The following is a 24,371-nucleotide window of genomic DNA, read 5'->3' as shown; positions in this document are numbered from 1 at the left end:
ATATGTGTGTCAAAGAGGTTATAAATTTGAGATGAAGTCAAGGAGACATAGGAGCAATTAGAGAAAGGAGAGGAGAGGTTTAAATGATGTAAATCCAGCACTCATGAATTCTCAAAATAAAATGAAAAAGTAGTTACTTGAATTATCAATGAGTACAGGAGTATAGTATTGTTCGTTGTAAAAGGGCACATTTTATTTTTTTCGGCAGCAATTGCTAATGCCTATTAGGAGTGCAAATTTCCTTGGGTTTGGTCTGTAGTGCTAAAGAAATAGAAAAAAAGTACAAAAGTGAAAATTCTGTAATCTCTGATGGGTAACTGAATTTCTAGGAACTCATTATTACAAATGCAATTGTATAACACACACACACATATACATATATATGCACACGCAGCTGCAATACATTTATGTAGTAGTGAGGAATGAACTAAAAATGGCTTTTACTTAAGCAAAGTTAATGGGGTGGGTGGAGGGGATATCCATGTATGTATTATTCACTTTCTTACTAGTATGGTGGCTTAAATCATAAAAAGAATAAATATGACTTTAACTAATAAGCAGAGAATATGAATTTTTTTCAAAACATGGTGAGATTTTATAATTAACCATATCCAGGCTATTTATTTCTAGTTTGAGGACAGCAAAGTCAAATGTATTAAGTGGCTTATCTAAAGATGTATATCTGGCTGAAGTTGAGCAATGACAATTACCCATGTCTATGATGCCTCATCCATTAGTCTTTGGAATATAACATAAAATTATTTTGTTGCTATTGCTGTTGTGAGAATGAAAGATACCTTGCCTGCTTGGAGCAGAAGGCCTTTTCTTTGTATTATGCTATAGAATATGAGTTAGAGAAAACATACTTCCAGACGCACATCTCATTCTATAACTGGCCAGTTGTTACAACAGAGCCGCAAATGGCTTATCTGGAAGACACATTCATACATACCATAGCGCAGCTAGAGGAACCAGCTTCTGGGCTCCATGCAGGGCTCAGAGAAAACTCCAGAGCTGAGAACTTAAGACTTTTTATTTGAGGGATTTCAGAGGAAAGAAGTGTCAAGCATCTGCTTTTGTTGATGGTAGCACTCTTTATTCTCTCACGATGGATTCAGCCATTCTGCTAGTTTCTGCCATGCATTTCTGCTGATTTCTGCTAGCTCTCCTTGTTCTACATAGTTTGTAAAGACCCACAGAGCCTTGTTGGCATTATGCCTGAGGGTAATAGATAAGTAACAGAGTCTTCCCAACAGCTCACAGTGCAATAAATCCAGATTGTAAGAAAAGAGAACTTTCTCCTAATTAGTGGGCTGCAAAAGGAGAAGTCTTTTGTGTTATCTTATCTATGGAGGTAGCCTTGTAAAACTAAACTACTAAGAGAGATGAGGAAATTGTGTGTTATATCCTATATTTCTAAGTGTATAAAGGTTTTAAACATTTGTGGTTAGCAGTCATAAAAGCCAGGCTTTCTCTGACAAGAGACTGTTTACAGAGAGCAATGTATTAAGTCAGAGGGAGGGCAGCAGTACAAGCTGCAGGGGCAGGGGGTAGGGGGGGAATGCAGATGAGTCTACTTAGCATTCTCCAGGGCACAGTGACATTAAAAGCATTTTAAATCTTTTTTTTTTTTGGGGGGGGGGGCGGTGGAGGCAGTTCCTTGATAGGGTTTCTCTGTAGCTTTGGAGGCTGTCCTGGAACTCACTCTGTAGACCAGGCTGGCCTCAAACTCACAGAGCTCCATCTGCCTGCCTCTGCCTCTGCCTCCCGAGGGCTAGGATTAAAGGCATGTGCCACCAAAACCCAGCACATTTTAAATCTTAAGATATATTTTTCTGTCCTGCATGTAATCCTTGACCATAAAAGGAGACTTGTAACTCTTTTTCAAGGCTATGAAGTCAGTTTAAATTTTGTAGATTTCTTGCTGGAGATATCCAAAGCTCATGGCAAAATGCTAGCACAAAGAACCCAAGGAATTCTGATCACTGTTGTCATTTGCTGCTGAGATTCCTTCCTGGGAGAGATGTAATCAGTGTCTACCGGTTTCTTAGGGTTCCAGTGACTAACAGGCATGATTCCACCACAGTTCACACCATTGAGTTTAATTGACTTCCTTACAGAGCATAGGTGAGGAGGGGACTTACAGAGGGGGGTACTCCCCCTGCCCAATAGGTCACACCTGGAAAGCCTTAACTCATCTTCCCCCGCCTAACTACGCAAGCCCCTCCCAGAGACCATGTGCGATGACAGCAATCTGACTATTCACTCTGAGAGCAGCTGATGCTCAGGAGAGGTTTCTGTGACCCTTCCCACCACTCCATGAGTGAGTATAAACAGCCAATGAGCCCAGCTGGGATAATGCAAGAGGGCACAATTGAACTTCCTAAGAGGCAGTTGCTTGGCTTCTATGAGTCACTCACAGCATCACTATTTTATTGTTTCTCTAGGAAACTGCAGGTTTCTTCAGGAATATAAATAGTGACAAGGGATGCAAAAGGGCATGGATAAAGAGCAAAGGATGGAATTGTCATTTGGGAGACAACAGTGACAAGTGATGCAAAAGGGCATAAGGAACAAAGGGGGTAGAATTGTCACTTGGGAAACCGGATGCCTTCTAGCTGAAGTATTTCCATTCCTACTTTTCACTGGGAAAAAGCAATGTTTTAAACTTATATTGATTCTTTGTGGATTTCACACCATGCATTCTGATCCACATATCTCCCTGTCTCCTCATCTCCACCCTCTGCCCTTGCAACCTCCCTCCCAAATCAAAACCAAATTTAAGAGAAAACTCAAAAACCAAACAAAACAAAGAAACAAAACAACAAAAACCAAACCAACAACAACAAAAAAGAAGTGTAGCAGGCTTTAAAAAATAAAAAGTATAGCAGGCTTTCTTGGACTGCCGGCCCCCAGACCATGACATGGAGACTTATTACTAACTATGAATGCTTGGCCTTAGCTTAGGCTGTTTCTAGCTAGCTTTTTTAACTTAAACCAACCCATTTCTATTAACCTAAGTGCTGCCCACAGGCTCATTTACTTTGTTTATATACATCCATCGGGCTTTCCTGGCTGACTGGCTGGCCCTGCTTTCTCTGCTCAGCAGCCCTGCCTATCCCTCCTCTGCCTAGCTATTGATTGTTCAGCTTTTTATTAGACCAATCAGGTATCTTAGGCAGGCAAGGTAAAACAACAACACATCTTTACATAGTTAAATACAAGCAGCATAAACAAATGCAATACATCTTTACATAGTTAAACAACTACTTTGCAACACAAAGAGAATCTTGTTGTAGAAGCTGTAATGTGGTCTGTTGAATAACAGTTTACCCTTTAGTTCATTCATGTTTACTTGCAAATGTTCATTGCCTTGGTCTGACTCGAGGACTCTTTCTCTCTTTTTGGATATCCTGTTGTGCTGTGTCATGGAGATCCTGCTGTTTTTGGATCTGTAGGTCCAGTCCCTTCATATGCGCCAACAGTTCATTGATTTGGGTGGATGTTGAGGTGGGCCAACTCATACCCCTTTTTCTGGGCCTGAGGTGGTAACTGTCAGCCTGCCAACTTTCCCTCATCGTCACTATCCAGGCAAGTTCTCTAGCACTGCCTTGGCATGATTCAATTCTTGTATATTCTTATATTTTCAAGGTTAAGCCTAAATCAAGTAACTAAAAACAAGTAAAGCTTGTTTAACTAAGGTATACTTAATAGATAATGGTCCTCAAACTCTTCAGAGATCTGCTGAATTCAGTATTTAATGAAAAATCTTCTCATGTTAGACAGAAATGCCAGATCCCAGTGACAACCCTAAGGTTTCCGAAGAAGATAGATGGGGCACAATGACGCCACCTGAACTGTGCTATGTCTCAACCTGCTGCCAGGGCTCTGCCCACACTGTAGACACTATTGGGTTGACTTGCCCTGCTCTGCCTTGCCACAGCTGGTCAGTTTTCCCAGGTTCCTTCTCCACAGGAAAATCTCTCAGACTTTCTGGGTCTGGCAGCCAAAGACTACTTCTGCTCCCACCATGGGAGTCTAAGTAGTAGGTAAGTCTCTGTCATTTTACTTGATACATAGGCCATTTGGATTATACTTTCTGCTACAATGTATCCTTCTCAGATCTTTGATATTGATGGTTAACTTTAATTTTACATTCCCAGCAACAAGAAAACCAGCACCTTCCCCCAAGGCTGCAGCGACCTTGTTAATTCATTTCATATGTAAAATCAGGTCCCAGCCCTTTCTTTTCTAAAGCTACTGGGTGTCCTGCTGAGAAAGGCAGACACAGACAGTTCACCTGGCAGACTTCACTCTGAAAAATATAAACTCACAAACTGGGCAGTGGTGGAGAATGCCTTTAATCCCAGCACTAGGGAGGCAGAGGTGGACAGATCTCTGAGTTCAAGGCCAACCTGAACTACAGAGTGAGCTCCAGGATAGCCAAGCCAGGGCTACACAGAGAAATCCCACAACAACAAACAACAACAACAAAAGATGCACAAGACAGTTTTTAATATAACTTTTTATTATTTCTTTATTTAAAAGGAACTTGCTTTGCAATTAGTGCTCTCAGTAATCAACCACTGTGTCTCATGATAAATGACTACGACTATGAATCTGTTTTTTCTACAATACAGATTACAACCAGTGGTGATCCTAACATATCTAAAACTTTTATCTCTTTTGGTAAACTTAAAAAATTCTTGCTGGATTCCACTCTTAGGCATATACTCAAAGGATGCACATTCATATAACAAGGACATCTGTTCAACTATGTTCATAGCAGCATTATCTGCAATAGCCAGAACCTGGAAGCAACCAAGATGCCCCTCAACTGAAGAATGGATAAAGAAAATGTGGTACATTTACACAATGGAGTATGAAAGACCCCCAAAGAGGTACTTTCGTAGGAGGAGACCCCCGTACTCAGGAACCAACGAGACCACGATCTTGGATGCAAATTGCAAGAGGCTTTATTGAGGATACGGGTACCCGGGCGACTTAGCTTTTCTGAGGCCAAGCGCCCCGAGCCAAGGGAAAGGTGCCTTTTTATAGAAAAAAAAACGCAAGCGAGGAACAGGGATTCTATTGGATGGTTCAAATGAGGCACAGAGCCATTCCAGATCAGTATATTCTCAAGGTCTGGTGTCTGGTACAACAGACTTGATTCCTCCCTCCGCGCCCAGGTGGCTGACCTTGGGACCAAGGGGGGCGGGGGGCGCCCTCTCCCCGCTCGGCCCCAGCCCCGGGGCGCGGCACCAGGTGGGTGGGCCTGGGTCGCGGCCCCGCCTGGGTGAACCGGCTTGGGAGGGAAGACGGAAGTGGAGGCCGGCGGGGGCAGGGACAGCGGGATGAAGGGGAAGCAGGGCGGCTCTGCGGCAGCTCGCAGCTCCCGGACAAGCAGCATCGACCGCGCTGCACTCTCCAGCCCCTGGCCTCACCCTGGCCCTGCCCTGCTCAGTCCCCGCCGCGCTGCCCTCGGTCAACTGCTCCTTCCGCCCCCATCCTTCCCAGCCCATCCCGGCTGCTCCAGAGAGAACACCCAGCATCGGCATAGGTGGGGGGGGGGACAGCGAGGCAATGGGCCTTTCAAGTACTACTTAGAGGGAAAAAACAATGGAATCTTGAAATTCGAAGGCAAATGGATGGAACTAGAAGAAATCATCCTGAGTGAAGTAACCCAGTCACAAAAAGTCAAACATGGTATGTACTCACTCATACATGGATATTAGAGCAAAGGATTACCAGCCTACAATCCACACCGCCAGAGAAGCTAGGAAGCAAGGAGGACCCTAAGAGAGACATACATGGTCCCCCCCATGGTCCCTGAGAAAGGGAAAGGGACAAGATCTCCTTAGAAAAGTGGGAGTATTGGGGGAGGGGTGGTGGAGTTAGGAGAAAGAGAAGGGGAGAAGAGGAGGGAAGAGGAAGACATAAGGTAGCAGGAAGATTGAGTCGGGGGAAGAGAGGAGAGCAAGAAAAGAGGTACTGCTGGGTGTTGGTGGCACATGCCTTTAATCTCAGCACTCGGGAGGCAGAGGCAGGAGGATCTCTGTGAGTTTGAGACCAACCTAGTCTACAAGAGTTAGTTCCAGGACAGCCTCCAAACCAAACCAAACCAAACCAAGCCAAAAATTCTTGTAAGCTTCAGGAAGTCAACTTGGATCCATGTCTCACAGGTCTAATGGACTCCAGACAAGTACTCCTGTTAATCAAACCCATGTTTCCCTGCCTATTGCCTACGAAGGATGGGTTCCTGTTTTCTTGGTCTTGGGACTCCTCTCCCCAACTATCAAGACCATGGGCCTGGGAGTTTCAAATATATACTGTTATGTATGACAAGAGAGGCACCTTGGCAGGAATCCACACTGAGTGAGGGACAAAAACACCACGTGGGAAGTTTTACTGGGTGAAGAGAAGGGATGTTGTGCCAAAACTCTGAACCCCCCCCCAAACCACCAAGAGACCAGTTCCCATGCAAAAGCAAAGTGTCTTTTTATTAATGAGTTAACTGGGATTAATTTGGGTCTGTCTGACACATCAGGTGGAGCAAGAGGAACCCTGAGCAGCTGTGGGGCAGAGAATATATTAAGGTAGTACAAGAGGAGTGTCTGGGGGTCTGCTAGTTGCATAGTAACAGTCTCAGGATTGGTGCACCTCCGGGCTTGGGTAACCTGTCTTGAGTTGATTGGTCAGCTGAAGCTACAGAAAGGTTGCTATGCCATCCCCAGCAGTTGCTATGCTCTGCATTCCACTGTTATCAGTAAAGCACATCTAGAGCCTGCTAGCTAACTTCTGATTGGTTCCTTGCCACATGGAGGGTATCTGGCTTCCTAGTGATTAGCACAAGGTTGGGCAAGGTCTGGGGCTCAGCACATGTCGCTGAGTCAGAGGCCTATATGTCTTGCTGGGTCTTTTCTGCAGCTTGTCATGGCTGCCAAAGCAGGGGGCTGAGTGAGGGTCTGGGCCCTTCAGGGAGAAAGAGGGGAGAAAAAGGGGGAGGGAGGGAGAGAGAGAGAGAGAGAGAGAGAGAGAGAGAGAGAGAGAGAGTGACTCAGTGTGGCTAGATCATATGCTAGGAACAAGAGGCAGACAGACAAGAAAAGACATTGAGAAAAAAGCTTGGGGCTATAGGGTACACAACACAAATATTGGATCCCTGGCAGAATGTTGTAAATGGCCCATAAAATATCAGGATTCGATTAGCAGCCATGTTATCTGGGGTTGGGGAGGGGACGGGTACTGGGGTAGGCACATTTTCTGTGAGCGAAGTAAAGATAGGGTCCAGAGGCTGTACTCTAGTATCCCAGAAATGCATTGTGAACCGTGGCATGGGCTGGCCTTGGGCCATCACCCACAAGGTCCAGGGGCTGTGGGAGTGGGTGGGTGTATGGCGTTCTGCATCGTCACATAGAAACAGCACCCCCCCCAAAAAAAAGCAGAGCCTGAGGGGCCCTGAGCCCTAAAGTCATGAGGTTGCCCAGTACTGGGGCTTTAGAACAAATCCAAAAGGTGAAAACCACATTCGGTCACAAGACAAATTCTCACTCATGAAGCATGCCCAGAGGTGGAGAGGGAGGGGCTTACCAGACATGCTGGTGTTAGATGTAGCAAGCAATGGGCCTCTGCTTAATTCCTGCCTCCACATTCCCGTCCTGACTTTACTCAGTGATGAACTGTGATTGGTATGTGTATGCCAAATACAGCCTTTCTTCTGAGTTGCTTTTGGCTATATTTGTTATGTGACAAAACTTTTCCTGGGGAGATGCAACACACATATCTACTCACCCCAATAGGGAGCCCACAACAGACCAAAGTACTGATACCACCAAAGTCCAACTTGGTGAAACAGTGAGTTTTATTGTGGAGTATGGATGATGAACTACATACAGAAGAAATGACTCCAAGACAGCTGCATTACCAAGGCCCACCCCAGCACTGGTGACAGCTCACAAAAGCTGGGAAACCCAGAGGGCACCGCATAGTCTGCAGGCAGCTCAATAGTTTGGAAATTGACCTTTCCAAGTGACACTGGTCCAAACCTCTTTCAGGTAGCTCACTTCTCATAGTCTTCTTTACAGCCTGGCTAGTCTCAGAGTCTTCCTTGCAGTTTGGCTTTTTTGAGTCTGGGAGGGACTCTCGGCTTTTATTGCTTATTTTGGCAGGGAGAAAGCCTTTATACCATTTGATCAGTTTCAGGGACTTCCTGAAGCTATTTTGACTTGTTTACCTTCCTGCTTAAAGAACTTGCCTGCAGGATGGAATGCTTCAATTTCCGATGAAAATGTTAAACAACAGTGTTACAGCACAGAATAGAAAACAAAGTAACACATTGCATCAAAGCTGGCATTTAAGGCATTTCAAGCTGTGTACTTGTAGGCAGTGGAATAAATAGCACAAAGGCCTTACCTATACATATCTTTTGATTGGTATCATATTTATGGTTGTTTACAGCTGGAAAATGAAGTCACATACAGCAGGGATTCTTTTTTTTTTTTTTAAGCTTTTATTTATTTATTATGTATACAGTCTTCTGCCTGCACGTCAGCAGAGGGCACCAGATCTTATTCAAGGTGGTTGTGAGCCACCATGTGGTTGCCGGGAATTGAACTCAGGACCTCTGGAAGAACATTCAGTGCTCTTAACCGCTGAGGCATCTCTCTGGACCCCCAGCGGGGATTCTTTACAACAGAATATTTATATGATAATTTGTTCTAGAAAAAGAGTAATAGCAGAGTAGATGTGCCCTATAACTCAAGTTTAAGTCACTGTGTTGAAGTAAACAATATGTGCTTGCTTGGTTTGCAAGCACCAGGAACTGAGTTTGATCCCCAAAGTCCATATAAAAATTTCAGGTGTGGAAGAATACACTTGTAGACTCACCTAGGGAGTCAGAGAATGGCAGAAACATGGGGTTCACTGGCCAGCCAGTCCCGCCTAATCGGAGACCCTGTCTCAAAGGTCAAAACTCCTGAGGAATGATGCCTGAGGTTGGCCTCTGACCTATACACACCTGCTGTATTGTTCCTTTATGAAATACAATGTGTAAGAAACCAAATGGCTGGGGGTGGGAATGATTTGCTATGTAGGACAGTCTAGCCTCAAATTTATATCAACCCTCCTGCCTTAGCCTCCCAAATAAACCACCATGGTCAGAGTCAAATCTATTCTTAAAAGATTTAAAAATAAACTTTAATACTAGATAGTAGTTTTTAATTATCATCATCTGAAAATTTCTCCATTAAGTATGGGGTCATCATGTAATGCTGACTTGAGTGCATGTATTTATACTGAAGCAGTATTGAAGTGAGTAACCAAACCACAATACAAAGTTAGATGTTTTAATATAAAAATATTAACACACCCTTTAAAGTCACAGACAGGTGGAGGGTATTTGTCATATTAACCTAAACTCATGAGTGAAAGATTTTTTCCCAGGCTGGGTGCAATATCTGCTGGGTGTTGAGGTGAACTTTCTGCTATACATCTTATAGTCTGTCCCTGATCAAAGTGTGGGGCATAAAACTGTAGATCAACAGATTCTGATTAGAATTTTTAGAAAATTTTGAGTAACAACATGAAAGAAAACTCCTGCTTATTTTCTCCAATATTAGAGAATTCCATGTGTTATTGACAATGAGAAATTAAACTCATTGATAGACAAGCAAATTAATTAATCAAGATAATAAATCACTAATTAAAGTAAATAATGTCTTCTTTAAATAACTTACTGTTGGGAAATGGAAAGATCTTGGAAATGGGCCAGGATCCTGTTTCAGGACCATGGTACGAAGTCCATAAACTGCTAGGATACTAGGAGTGTTGTTTGCTTTCTGTATTTGGCTCTCAAGACAAATGATTTGCCAAAAAATTGGATCCCTCTCCAAAAGCATCTCGTATTTAAAGATTAGTCAGTAATAAAGTAAAACAGCCTAGCTCCTTGCTTCAATTCAGATGACTGTGGAAGGAAATCCCAGAAGTCATGGAGGAGTGCTGCTTATTGGCTCATTCCACATGGCTTGTTCATATATACTTTCTTATACCACTCAGGACCACCAGCCAAAGGCTGGCACCACCCACAGTGAGCTGGTCCCTCCCACATCAATCACCAATCAAGAAAACACAACAGGCTGGAGAAATGGCTTAGCAGTTAAGAGCACTGGCTGCTCTTCCTGAGGTCCTGAGTTCAATTCCCAGCAACCACATGGTGGCTGTAATGTTATCTGATTCCCTCTCTGGTGTGCATGAAGACAGGTCACTGATAACACAAAATAAATAAATATGTTCAAAAAAATCCCTACACCACTGGCTTGTTCATAGGCCAGTATGATTTCGAGTATTTTCTCAGTTGAAGTCCCTCTAGCTTTCCCAAGTTGACATAAAACTAGCCAGCACTGTCCAATTGTTCTCTCTCCCTCCATCCCCGCCCCTTCTCTCACTCTGTTGTAGGTGTTGTCTACAAATGGCACATCTCAATAATCCTCCTGCACGCAAACCTCCAACTGGCAGTTCAGGGAGTCCAACACAAGGCTTGATATTGAACATACGGTCAAAGTCTATTCATGTCTGAAAATGTTGGAATAATTCATTATTTTGTATAATTCGTGTATACTAATTAAAATGTTTAAAGAAAACGAGTCAGATTCTACAGTAGGACCTGGGGACTGGTTACCTGCCACAGAGCTGACAATGAGAATTCTCATCCTGGTGAGGCCAGTCCTCAGAAGCTCCTGACGTGTTAAATTTGAATGACTCCAGTCATAGGGAGTCAGTAGTTCTTCTGCTGACTTTCCTCTCGTTAGAGCTTGGAGGAGACTGCCACCCCTAGGGCATACATTAAAGAATGGTGTCTGTGTGTGAGTGTGACTTCCCCCTAACTATAGCTTGGAGGAGACTGCCACTAGGGCACACACTAAAGAATGGGGTGGGGTGTGTGTGTGTGTGTGTGTGTGTGTGTGTGTGTGTGTGTGTGGTGTGTGTGTGTGTGGTGTGTGTGTGTGTGTGCGCGCGCGCATGCTGAGTCTCTCACTAACTCGGAAAATTGGTATATCGGAATTCCGTCTCCACACAGCGTGTGTGTGTGTGTGTGTGTGTGTGTGTGTGTGTGTGTGTGTGTGTGTGTGTGTGTGTGTGTGTGTGTGTGTGTGTGTGTGTGTGTGCGCGCGCATGCTGAGTCTCTCACTAACTCGGAAAATTGGTATATCGGAATTCCGTCTCCACACAGCCACTAGGGCACACACTAAAGAATGGTGTGTGTGTGTGTGTGAGAGAGAGTGTGACTTTCCCCTAACTATAGCTTGGAGGAGATTGCCACCCCCAGGGCACACACTAAAGAATGGTGTGTGTGTGTGTGTGTGTGTGTGTGTTCGTGTGTGCGCGCGCGCATGCGGAGGCTCTCACTAACTCGGAAAATTGGTATATCGGAATTCCGTCTCCACACAGCTCCAAGTTTGAGCCAATTCCCAATCTCTTTCTACAGGCCCAAGACTTGTGGAACTTTAGCATCCCGGGCTTTCAGTATGATCATTTTAAATGACAGTACACGGTACTATCACAACATCCACTCTGAGAAAACGGAAATGAAATTACAGAGAACACCGTGGGGACCACAAGACAGGACTCACCAGTTACACCAGGACCGCCCACGGCACTAAACTTACTCAAACCCCGCTCCGGCCCCGCCCGAGCATGCGCAGAGAGACAGTGCGGCGACCGCGATCTCCGGGCGGCCGAGGCCCAGCGTGCCCTGCGTGTGCGGCAAGATGGCGGCGCCCACGCTGAGCCGTCTCTACCGAGTGCCCCTGTCGGGGGTCTGGCCGCGCGGGCTGCGCGTGGTGCGGACGGGCGCGCGGGGAATACTGGCGGCACCGAGGGCGCGGGGCCTGTTCAAGGAGTTCTTCCCTGAGAGCGGCACGAAGACCGAGCTCCCGGAACTCTTGGACCGCCGCAGGGCGGGCTCGTCGCCCCAGACGGTGTACTGCGGTTTCGACCCCACGGGCGATTCGCTGCACGTGGGGCACCTGCTGACTTTGTTGGGTCTGTTCCACTTCCAGCGAGCCGGCCACAACGTGATCGCGCTCGTGGGAGGCTCCACAGCCCTCCTGGGGGACCCCAGCGGCCGGAGCAAGGGGCGCCAGGCGCTGAGCGCCGACTGCGTGCAGGCCAACGCGCGCGCCCTGCGGCAGGGGCTCGAGAGCCTGGCGGCCAACCACGCGCGGCTCTTCGCGGACGGGCGGCCCTGGGGCACCTTTACCGTGCTCGACAACGCCGCCTGGTTCCGGGAGCAGCACCTGGTGGACTTCCTGGCCTCAGTGGGCGGCCACTTCCGCATGGGCACTCTGCTGAGCCGGCTGAGCGTGCAGAGTCGCCTCAAGAGCCCCGAGGGCATGAGCCTGGCGGAGTTCTTTTACCAAGTGCTCCAGGCCTACGACTTCTACTACCTCTTCCAGCGCTATGGATGCCGGGTGCAGCTGGGCGGATCGGATCAGCTGGGCAACATCATGTCTGGATACGAGTTCATCCACAAGTAAGCTTGGGTTATTAGATGCCACAGAAATCCAGGGACGGATACCTACTTCACCCATTAGTAGGTACGGCGCCTGCCAGTTAGAAGGCCTGGGTTATGGGCGGGTTGTAGAACTGCTGGAAGCACATCACTTAAAGATTTGTAGTGTGTCTGAGTCGCCGCCCTCAGTTTCTAACTTGGGAAATTGCTTTTCTTATTTATACCTGAAAACAATTGGACTTCTGTTTAGTAGTCCAATTAATTTAGCCCTTCGCTCTCCAGAAGATTTTCACAGCATTTTCTTGAGGAACACCGAGTGTGGGGCTGGCTCGTGTGCTACACGACAAAATCATAAACAAACAAAAAAAAACTCTTTGAAAAGCACCTCCTAAATGTGCCTTCCTGCATCCAGTCCCCCTTCCCCGTCGTCCCCCCATCTTTCTAAGTCACTTCCTGATCGCTTGCTCAGAAGTATTATTCGAGCAATTGCAGTTGAGCATGACGAATGTAAATAGATGTAAAGTGAGTGGTATTGTAGGTCCTAAGGACTAGCAGTCTAGATTGAGAAGGGTTTAAAAAAAACATAGTAAGTGACCATACTCAAATCTGAATCGTGCTTGGTGAAACCAATTGTGCTTACAGAATACCATGGATGTGTGTGTAGGTTGACTGGAGAAGATGTATTCGGAATCACTGTACCTCTAATTACAAGTACAACTGGAGCAAAGCTGGGAAAGTCTGCTGGCAACGCTGTTTGGCTAAACAGAGAGAAAACATCACCGTTTGAACTTTATCAGTATTTTGTCAGACAGCAAGATGATTCTGTAGAAAGGTAAGCTTTTAATAGCTGAGAAAAATTAATTTACAGTTAGGATTCAGTTCTAGCTACTGGATCTTTAGTCTTTGTAGATTTTTAAATGTTGATTCTGCTTAAGCGTAAAATCATTGTTTCACAGGATATTGCCATTTTATTATTTATTTATTTATTTATTTTGGCTTTTCGAGACAGGGTTTCTCTGTGGCTTTGGAGGCTGTCCTGGAACTAGCTCTTGTAGACCAGGCTGGCCTTGTACTCGCAGAGATCCGCCTGCCTCTGCCTCCCAAGGGCTGGGATTAAAGGTGTGTGCCACCACTGCCTGGCAGGTATTGCCATTTAACTGTAATAATTTTGTTTAGTTTTATTCTACTAGAGTTGAACCCAGGGTTGAACAGCTATTAGGCAGGTGCTTAACCACTGAGCTGTATACATCCCGGTCCTGGAAGAAAAAATGCAGATGTTGTGAGCTGCCCAGGACAGCCTCTGACTCGAGTCTTCCACCTCAGCCTGGTGGTACGGTGGTAAGCCTCCAGACACTTACCATGCCTGGCAGTGCTGAGGGTTGATCCCACACCCTTCCTTGTGTATGCTAGAGGAGCATGTAACTGTACTTCAGTCCTAGGTACTGCTTGCTGGTTAAAGTAGAAACTACAATGGGACTGGCTAGAAAATTTAAAACCAAAATTGTTTCAGTGTCTAGCAAGAACATAGGATTGTATTACTTGCATATTCTAGGTTATTCATTCCTTTTATCCTAATTTCAAACATCTCTCTTTGTCTCATCTCACTGATAGGACTCTTCAAGTTTGTTTTGTACATCATAAAACACCTTTAGGTTTTCCTCAGCTGGAGCCTAGGAGTGTGCCTGTGATTCCAGCTGTGAGACACTAGGCTGGGAGTCTCAGGGTTCCAGGTTGTCTTAGGCAACATTGTGAGACCCTCCTCTCATCACTAAATCTAAACAGGGTACCACATACAGTTCACTTAAAAAGATATTCTTTAAAAAGCCAGCACCCATTTTTTTTTTTTTTTTTTTTTTTTTTCCCTGAGACAGGGTTTCTTCTCTGTGTAACTTTGGAGCCCATCCTGGCACTCGCTCTGGAGACCAGGCTGGCCTCGAACTCACAGAGATCGGACTGCCTCTGCCTCCTGAGTGCTGGGATTAAAGGCGTGAGCCACTAACGACCGGCTTGCACCCTTGTTTTTCCTAAAGCTTTAATTATTTAAATATTGTAGTAAATTACATCTTTTAAGCCAGGTAACTTAGCCACAGATCCCTGTAGGTAGCTGTTGTGAAGATACCTAGTCATGAATTGAAATTGTGTGCTGTACTTTAATCTTAAGAAACTCACTAATTTTGTTTCACTCTGGTTGGTCCCCTCAAGTTTTCTATGGTATAATCAGGGATCCAGCTTTCCCTGAGTGCAAATGTCAAAGGGAGAAGAAAACTTCTCAGTCAGATGTGTTGGTCCGTGTCTCCTGTTGTACCCACCAATGACAATATGAACTACTCCAGAGTGATGAAATAAACTTAGAGATCTTTGAAATAGTTGTACATAAGGTATGATCTGACATAATCTCTACTGGGTACATGCTTAACAGAAATTCCCTCGTGTGTACCAAGAAAAAATGAAGGTATTCATGGAATGAGTATGTTCAAAAGTAGACATACAATGTCCACAGTAGAGTAAATCATGGAGTAGTAATAGCTTGGAAAGCTGTGCTTGTGACATAAATCTGAACATGCTGGTGTGTCAAAGTAGAACAAAGTAGTATGATTTTATTCTTAGTCTTGTATTTCTTAAGAGGATGATGTCATAGGTGTTTGCTTTATAATGGTTCATTAAACTTTGTGACGTGTTCTTTTCTACATAGCATTTGCAAAAATTAACATACAGAATACTGCTCATGTCAAATTTTAATTTATGCAATGCTTTTTAAGGAAACAAATAAATATGTTAAAGTATGCTTAGGAAGGAGGCACACAAATTATCTCTTGGCATTAAAAAGGGAAGGAGATGGGGCTGTACCATTTCGTTACTTAAGGAAAGTGGAAAACAAGTATTGGAAAATCCTGTCCATTAGGGCTGTGTTTAAGTATATAGTTTAAATACATTCTACCTTTTTTCATTCATAAATTTGAAAATGAATTTAAAGCTGCACATGTAGATGCTGCACATACAATGCGTCATCTTTTGTCCTGCAGGTACCTGAAGCTCTTCACTTTTCTCCCCCTTCCCGAGATTGATCACATTATGCAGCTGCATGTCAAAGAGCCCGAAAAGCGGGGTGCTCAGAAACGACTTGCTGCAGAAGTGACAAAGCTTGTTCATGGACAAGAAGGTCTGGATGCTGCTAAAAGGTTGGTTGGCTTTAAAATAATGTTCCTAGTCCACAACACGACTCCGCAGAAGGCTCAGCGAACATCTTGGAAGGAAGGGAAGAAAGATTCTATCAGAGCCGGAGGACTGGAAACTGGCTGTGAGATTGTGTCTCCTGGAAATGATAGGGAAGCTTCACTCACAGTACTACAGGAAAGCTGCCTAAACAAGTGTAATGCTGATAGGTGTGCTAATACAGAAGGGGGAACTCTCATGAGGCCCCGCCCCTCAACAAAGAACTACAGGTATCGAGGGAATGCTGAGATAGGTTAATTAAACTTAGTTTCTCATGACTAACCTGGACTGTATTTAAAGTATTTTTAAATTGTCTTTGTGGATAAATCTTTGGTGGATTATACAAAACCAATGCTGCTGTTGAATGAAAAACTGTACTGTGGAACACAGTGGGCATCCCATAACTGGTCAGTGGTGGGAGGAAGCAGTCCCTGATGTGGCTTCATGTTTTTCAGGTGTACACAAGCACTTTACCATAGCAGCATAGAGGCACTGGAGGTCATGTCTGACCAAGAGTTAAAAGAATTGTTTAAAGAAGCTTCATTTTCTGAATTAGTTCTCGACCCTGGAACAAGTGTTATAGATACATGCCGGAAAGCAAATGCCATTCCAGATGGTCCCCGAGGGTAAGATTTAACTTTGATTCTTAATTCACTATGAAATGTTGCACTTGACAGCATGTTTCCAGAGTGTTTTCCGGACAGTGCTTTCATGTAACTCATCTCCTGCAGAAGTTAGGTTCATACAGTTGAAAATGTAGAGGACAGTGATCCTTCCTGAAGTATTTCACTGGGACCAGTCAGCTCAGGGATTTGGTCACAGAGGACCTATCTCTTATTCAGCCTCACTTGAGGACAGGATCTATTTTAAAATTAATTACTAAAATGAGCATAGAAACAAAACTTTATAAAGCTTATAAATTGTGGAATATTCTCCTTGGGAATTACATTTTTCTGCATATTGCAATTCCCCAGCTCCATCATATTAGGGAATAATACTTTTGCTCTACAAAAAGCAATTTGGCATGTGGAATGTCCATTTATAATTGAACAGCTACATGTACAAGGAAAAGCAATAATCAGGAACCTTTGGTGCCTTATCTATGGGACTTTGCAATAAGTCCCTGCCATTTGCCCATGGTTATTACATGAATGACATTTGTTAGTTGCTTTCTTTAAGTTGTTTTGGAATGTCTGCCTCTCCAGTGAGCTCTAAATTTCCGGGTGCTGACAAAGTACCATGTCTCTTTGTTCATGACCTGCCACTCTACCTTATTTATTTATTTATTCCCTAATATATCTTACTTAAAATGCACTAAACTTAAGGCTGGAGTCCAATTCTCCCCTGCAGCATGTGTGGGTTCATTTATTTTCTTGTGAACTTTGGGTCTGGTCAGTCTGCTGCTTGGCCAGTCAGCAGTGTTCTGCATTTTTCATACACCAAGTAGGATTGGCCTGCACATTTAGCATGTAAGCAGTCTTCCTAGAAGAATGTTTCTACATAGAAACATTTTTGTTGTTGGCTTGATTTTATAAAGCTGTGTTCGAGTTGCTTAACTTTAGTAACACATGCAGATCAAAGAAAGCCAGTGTTTACTTTATTCATAGACTTTCAAGGCTCTGTTTTGTTTCTTGTCAAAATTACTGTCATTCAGTGTCTTAATAATCTTACCTGTCAAAAAAGCTCCCAGCCCTCATCTACCTAGTGTGCCCCCAGAGAAACACCTAATCCCCCCATAGCACAACAGTGCTGAAGATTGTGTATTGTCTCTATCTCTTTAATGCTACTTATGTTTAGCACATAGTAGGTACTTGATTGAATGAATTGGATGTGACGTTGAGTAAAACTCACCTTTGCTATCATACGTTTATTAAACCAGCTATTGATTTCTCCATTTGTGAAATCAGCTGATTAAGAAAGAATTTTTTTATTTTAAACAGTATTATTCAGTCTTAATATGTTCCAGTTTCCTATCAACTTTCCTAAAGATTTAAGTAGGGGTATTTGTGACCTGTATCTTACGGGGATAACATACTTTAAAAGCAAAATTGTTCTTTTTGTTTTTTCCCTACACAAAAAATACAGGAATTCTGAAATTGAATCTCCATTAAAAACCATTATGAGGTGAATGTGTCAAAAAGCTGGGCTACCTGAGCCTGTGTTGCAAGCCTGTAAGCTCAGATGCTTGGGAGGTTAATGGTAGGACGATCACAGGATAAAGACCCACCTGAGCTGCAGTGTGAGTTCAGGTCAGCCAGGGGATGTACTGACAACTTCCCTTAAAAAGTATTAGGTTGCATCCGGTGATTGGATACTTCTAGTTATTAAATCTTTCTACTTGCAGGTATCGGATGATAACAGAAGGCGGAGTCAGTATAAATCACAGACAGGTAACAAATCCTGAGAGTGTTTTAGTAATTGGACAACATATTCTGAAGAATGGACTCTCCTTACTTAAAATAGGAAAAAAGAATTTCTATATTATAAAATGGCTGCAGTTGTGAAAGATTTTGTTCAGATTTATCCATCATTCGTCTTCAAAACATGGAGGGTCTTCAAAAAAAGAGTGGAATATCCACAAGGCCTTACAATGTAAATACTTTTATGTATTTTTAAATAAAGTTATTTAACTATGGTTTATTCTTAAGAGAGATCTGCCCATCTTGCTTCCTGGACTGATGAAGAGGTACAGTGGAGGTGAAGGATGAAATTACACACTATGTAAGGTGAAGAGCACTTGCTGATTTCAGTAGTGTTACACAGCTCCCAGCTAAGCTTCTAACGTCTGTTTAGATGTAAGAAATCTGTTGGAAACTTAAATATTTGACTGATGCTAAGAAATAAACAATTCTTTTTTTGTTGTTGGTTTTTTTTTTTTTTTCAAGACAGTGTTTCTTTGTATTGCTTTGGAGGTTGTCCTGGAACTCACTGTATAGACCAGGCTGGCCTCGAACTCGATTGTGCACAGGGGCAAGGGAAGCATAAAGTGTTGTGCAGCTTCTGGAAGTCTTGCAGCAAAGTGTAGTGTTCCCTCTGAGCATTCACCCCTGGGTTACTTGAAACAAGCTTCTATATCTTTAGTCTGGAGATACAATGTAATAGGAAAAATACCATAAAACTTGGTGTAATACAGGTTGAATCATTATTATCATTTATTTATTTATTTATTTATTTGGTTTTTTGAGACAAGGTTTCTCTCTGTGTAGCTTTGGAGCCTATCCTGGCACTCGATCTGGAGACCAGGCTGGCCTTGAACTCAGAGAGATCCGCTTGCCTCCCGAGTGCTGAGATTAACGGCATGTGCCACCAACTCCCCTGTTTACAGGTTGAACTATTAGGCTATGAAATAGATTCAGATGTTTAAAAGATGCAGTTATTTAAACCTTTTTCTGAGGCAAGTCTGGAAACATTCATTTACTGGCAAACTTTAATGTCATTTCATACCAGCAGCTTTATTTACACAGAAAGAACATACAGTGGTCTTATAAATATGCCAGAGATTATCTCCTGTTTCAGAACACAACTTGGTGTAAAAGCAAACAAAGGAAGCTTTTGTTTTCTTTGTACAAAGTGTGTAGTGCTAATAAGTACACTATTGTAGTATGTTTTTAAAGTGAACATCTTCCATTTAAAACCTATTTGAAATGTTGGACAAAGGTTCATTTTTCCTCCTTATAAATTCAAAAGGCTACAGTGGTAGTCACCTCTTAAAAAACAAATCATGGACACCTAATAGTTGGATGGCAGGGTGCTTTTTTATGTGCTAACATATTTAGGCAGTATGCACTCACATTGAAGTAGACCCTTTTGTGTTTGAAATTACTAAGTGGGTATCATAAACTAAACATGTTCTTGTTTTCCTTGCTAATATTTCAGAAATTATGCCTGGCTATAACCTGAAAAGAAATTTTAGTATTTGTAACACTAATATACTATTTGGTTAGATACAGAACCAGATGCAATTTTCACATAATAGGTTGTAAACACAACCCTCAATCTCCAAATACAGTTTAATAGTCTATAAGCCTTTAGGTGTATGTGTATGTCCAAGTATTTTTCTTTAAGTAACAAAATTCTACCAGAGTTTTCATACCATTATTCTAATGCATGTCATTGGATGGAACTAAAGTAGCCATTACCGATGTATACAGAGAGTGGAATTGTAGGTCCCACCTCAGTGTGAGTCTGGGAGCCTGATGCAACTGGCCCACTTTAAGGGTGTATCTGAATTACTATTACTCTGTAAACTAAGGGAAATTTAGGTCATCTTTCAGAAATTAAAATGGACTGGCCATTGTTACCAAGTAAATTCTCAATAGTTTTTAATGCAGGGAGTCAATTCATGTCTTCAGGCTAATTAATTATGAATCAAAGTTGTATTTCAGGGCAGTATAGACTCAGAAGTGGATAAACCATAACTACAGAGTATTCCTACATCTTTATGATAGTCTTTCAGATCTTACACATTTCTCAAAACAGCAAAGATTATAGAGTTTTGTTTTTGAAGACTATAAAAATGAAGGATAGGTGGATACATTGATTATGTGAGGAATTTGCCAAGCTCCATCTTTTACAGCCAGATGAGTCTATATAAATAGTGCATGCATTACAGTCATGAAATGTCCTGGAGCTCCCTTTCTGAGGACTACGGCTGCAGCTTTAAGACTACAAAAAGTTACACAGGTCGTCATATCCACACACAAACTGCTTTGTACAACTAGAACATCAACTGTTCTTGTAAGCGTGACTGAAACAGACTTGATATACATGTATCATGGGAAACTTTAAAAATGTGAATTAAGTGTGTGATTTTTGTAATGCAGAGTATACTTTTCAGCTTCTAGCCAGTCTTCACAAGAGCAAATTCATACACTGCAGTACACAGGAGTTCATAAATAAACGTCTACTCAGGTAGGCAGTAGCTAGCAGGTTCAAGTCAAAAGTCTAGGTGTTCGACAGTTCTGTTCACCAAAGATGAGTCTCTCGGATTTCAGCAATAATTTGACTGGCTCCTTGTAATGCCTGCATCAAAAGATATAGACAGTCCAGTTACAACATTAATCTGAATTTTGTAAATGCAGTTTTAGAATTTGGTATATGTATATTCCAGGAGGAAAATGGGAAACAACAGTCACCTTTAGCATGTCAGCTGCCTCTTTTCTGCGCTGTGCCATGTCCTCAGATTCAGTCAGAAGGTCATCTAGTAAGGAAGACTTATACAGCTGTCCTACTAATTCACTCTGAAGAGTATCTTTCACATGATTAACCAAAAAATGCATTACTGCCTTTGGGACGCTGCAAAGCAAAGTAAAATCATGAAGTCTTTGTAATAATTCTATTTTCAAAAATGTAGATCAGTCATTCTCAACATGTGGGTCACAACCACCTGGGGGAATGTCAAATGACCCTTTCTGTGGGGTCAAGTGTCAGACACCCTGCATATCAGACATTTACATTCTGATTCCTAACAGTAGCAAAATTACAGTTAGAAGTAGCAAGGAAAATAATTTAATGATAGGGAGTCACCACAACACAAGGAACTGTATTAATAAAGGGTCACAGCATTAGGGTTGACAACTACTGCTCTACTTTAGACTTGAGTATGGCTTTGTAAAATAATAACACTGAAAATATATTTAGTAAGAGATGCCCTTCAAATAATATTAAGCAAAGCCACAATCCTTTATGTATTAGCTTCATTCATCTCACTTATCTTATAAAGACAACAGTGGCCATACATCTTAACAGTCAAAACTGAAAATCAAGTATTCATAATGTGCTGAGTAGATATACAAAGCATGGTATAGCATATAATAATAATGATCCAGTATTATAGTAACTGGAAAAAAGGAAGTGCTGAACCATACAGTATGAACAAGCTTTAAAACACACTGATAAGTAGACAAATCCCATATCTGGCACCATTACCCGCCTAAGAGCCTATGGCTACACAGGTCAAAGACCTTAGAAGAGAACCTACCACCATTATACTAAATGGATATAGTATTAAACCAGTTCCTAATGACCTAACGTTATACCCATAGATTAAGACATCTCTTAGCTGTCACCAGAGAAATGTTGTAGATGGTGGTTAACACAGAGACCGACCCACAAGTGGTCAATATGCAAAGAATAAGACATTGCATAATGTTCAGCCCTAAATGGAGCACCTGTATCTATCTCCTCCCAAGGATAGAGGTTCATTGTGGAAGAGGTGGTGGATGCTAAGGAAACTTTTCTGGACACAGCAGGGCAGTTGCAAATATGAACTTGGCAGTTGTGCAAGGCTAAACTAGACCAAAATTCACCACGATTAGGGTGTGAGGTACAAAGTTCCATCCTCAGCAGAGGAGGTATTGGCAATTCTCAGCTGCTGGGAGAGGGTTAGAGTATAGTCCCTGTTACGTCAAGCAAACTCCAGTAGAAGGCCATATATCCAAGAACATCAGGCAGCACCAACTGGCCCTGATTGGAGATGGGAAAAACAAACAATTTGGGTGAGAAAGGGCAGAAGGGGATGGATTTAGAAAGAGTTGGGGGAGGGAGAATAGAAATGATCAAAACACAAGGAATTCTTAAAATATTTTTTAAAAAGGGGAGGGATACTCACAAGAGAAGGAAGCCAGACAAAAGGCCAAATATTAATTATTGTGTTCCCTTTAACATGAAATGTTTAGTAGGTTGATTCATAAATATGACATATTAGAAGTGAGGCAGATAGAAAGTTATTCCTGGCAAAGGGTGTGCTTTATTTTGAATAAGGTAATAAAATGTAACCATGTCGACTATATTTGTTTTCAATTTTTTCAGAGCACTGGGGATTGAATCCAATGCCTCATGAATACTATACTAAACTAATTCTATACCATAGCATGGAATCACACTGCTACCCTTTTCTAATTATTTTATTTGGAGACTGGGGTAGGAGGGCATCTCAGGCTGGCCTTATATCTGTGATCATTATCCTTGAGGCTAAGTCTTTCGATACCTGTAATTATAGACACACATCACTATTACTTGATCCTCTTATTATTAAATTTTTTTCCAGCTGATATATAATACCCTAATCATTCCATGTTAACAGACTAATAAGTCTTGTTACCACAGTTTAGATTTAGAATCTAAATTGTTTCATGTAAGATTTATTAAAACAGATCATGAACTCATCCAGCAGTATTTATATATTAAGTAATACTGACCTGTCTTGAATATTCTTTCTGACAATTAGAAAATAGGATTTGATGAGTCTTTCAATAACCTCACAATCTCGCTGTTCACGGGCAGACAGTTTTCGTGCAACTGGAACTGGCTAAAAGGATAAGGGGAAAATATTACTTCTGTGCCATTTTGAAATGGCAACATTTAATATTTAAAAGTTAAAATATTTTGAGACTTTAATTTTTTCTGCTACGACTTCCGTTTGTCTGTAGATTTAAATCAAATTGTTAATGACTTACCACATCCAGCAAATTGACAGCATGGCCTTTCTGTGGACTTGCTGGCATAATTGGGATTGGTTTTGATTTTTCTTCAGCAAGCAATTCTTCAGCTTTTGAAGTTTTCAGCATTCCTCTCCAGTTGCCTGTTGCTGGTTCCTGACCACCATCTCCAATCCCACCTCCTACAGATACAACCTGAAAACACAAGTGCCAAATCTATACACTGTATATCTGACAACAAATGAAGTTCATTTGGTTGGATGGTAATCCAGAACACACAGGTAGTACCTATCTGGAATTTATTCAAATAGATAATGAAGTCAGAGATAATAATGGCATTTGTCACCAGAAACCTGTGAGGTTCTGTTTGAAGCTGCCTGCAAGCCAATAGCCAATTCAGGTCCCATATAATTACTTTTTATTTGTCATTTACTGACTTTTCAAAATGTTGCATCTTTCTCCACTCCTCAAACACTACATTAAAAGCACACACAAGGAAACAGAACTGCTGCTCGGTTGCTTCTCACCAAAGTAATCTTCAACACTAGCCATTGAATATGAGCTTACAGAACTGTGAGCCTCTACATATTTCTAAAACTAGTTTATATCCCTGAGAGTCAAAAGAAAAAGTAAACCTCTTTACTAAGAGAAAGAACACTACATCCTCACACCCAACTATCACATCAAGAAGCTACCTAAAATGTGAAACGCAACATGAGCACAACATATGCTCCCCCATCCCTCATTCCGAGAAAGGAGTCAGTGAGAAGCCATTGCTCCCTTTCACCACAGTTGCTTCTGGAACCTTATTTTCTGGGTTCTGACTCTTGACTTCTAAAAGAAACAATATGAGAAAAACAAAATACACCAACATTTAAGAGATGTTTTTAGATCTTTAAGATCTTCTAAATGTAAAAGAATTGGGTCATATAAATGTAATGGAAGACTTATGGTACTTGTATGAAAATAAGCAGTTTGGGGAATCATCCAAATTTGAAAAATCTGTCACAATATCAAAAATATAAAAATAAGTGATATCTATATGTGTTAGTGAGTAATTAATTTTTAGTGTTTGTTAAACAGACATGAATTATAAATGAAATGGAATCATAAGGAAAGTGAACCATGAATGAAATAAAACTTGTGCAATGATTAGAATGGTTCCCTGGAGACTATGGCTGACAGAGAGAGATGTCCATAAGGCTCAGGAT

At 42.2% G+C, this 24,371-nt stretch overlaps 2 protein-coding genes across 11 annotated transcripts in view; one reads left to right on the top strand and one right to left on the bottom strand.

The window, feature by feature from the left end:
* Positions 1 to 11,727: 11,727 nt before the first annotated feature.
* Yars2 (tyrosyl-tRNA synthetase 2) lies at positions 11,728 to 18,582 on the top strand. 2 transcript variants are annotated; one of them, XM_027413425.2, is made up of 6 exons: positions 11,728 to 12,529; positions 13,173 to 13,340; positions 15,532 to 15,687; positions 16,177 to 16,347; positions 18,066 to 18,111; positions 18,370 to 18,582. In XM_027413425.2, the coding sequence occupies exons 1-6, from the start codon at positions 11,766 to 11,768 to the stop codon at positions 18,427 to 18,429; spliced, it is 1,365 nt and encodes a 454-aa protein (XP_027269226.1). In that variant the 5' UTR covers positions 11,728 to 11,765; the 3' UTR covers positions 18,430 to 18,582. The 2 variants fall into 2 exon arrangements, with proteins under 2 accessions (XP_027269226.1, XP_027269225.1); XM_027413424.2 differs by having other exon boundaries at positions 11,730 to 12,529; positions 18,066 to 18,582.
* A 1,436-nt stretch (positions 18,583 to 20,018) lies between these two features.
* Dnm1l (dynamin 1 like) overlaps positions 20,019 to 24,371 on the bottom strand; it is a 51,006-nt gene continuing 46,653 nt past the window's right edge. For all 9 annotated transcript variants that reach the window (XM_027413422.2, XM_027413423.2, XM_027413418.2 and 6 more), the window contains 4 exons: positions 23,179 to 23,355; positions 22,921 to 23,030; positions 20,857 to 21,016; positions 20,019 to 20,743 (listed from right to left, as the gene is read on the bottom strand). In XM_027413422.2, coding sequence (XP_027269223.1) covers positions 20,687 to 20,743; positions 20,857 to 21,016; positions 22,921 to 23,030; positions 23,179 to 23,355 — 504 coding nt within the window. In that variant the 3' untranslated portion in view covers positions 20,019 to 20,686. The remainder of the gene's footprint in view (positions 20,744 to 20,856; positions 21,017 to 22,920; positions 23,031 to 23,178; positions 23,356 to 24,371) is intronic.

Source organism: Cricetulus griseus, chromosome 4, assembly GCF_003668045.3.
Source record: "Cricetulus griseus strain 17A/GY chromosome 4, alternate assembly CriGri-PICRH-1.0, whole genome shotgun sequence".
In the NCBI taxonomy this organism is placed as follows: Eukaryota; Metazoa; Chordata; class Mammalia; order Rodentia; family Cricetidae; genus Cricetulus; species Cricetulus griseus.
This window is presented reverse-complemented; position numbering and strand designations above follow the sequence as displayed.

Coding starts and splice junctions, on each gene's coding strand:
- Yars2 (XM_027413424.2), top strand. CDS start 11,766: ATGGCGGCGCCCACGCTGAGCCGTCTCTACCGAGTGCCCCTGTCGGGG. Junction 15,688..16,176: donor GGTCTGGATGCTGCTAAAAG/GTTGGTTGGCTT, acceptor CATGTTTTTCAG/GTGTACACAAGCACTTTACC. Junction 16,348..18,065: donor ATTCCAGATGGTCCCCGAGG/GTAAGATTTAAC, acceptor TTCTACTTGCAG/GTATCGGATGATAACAGAAG.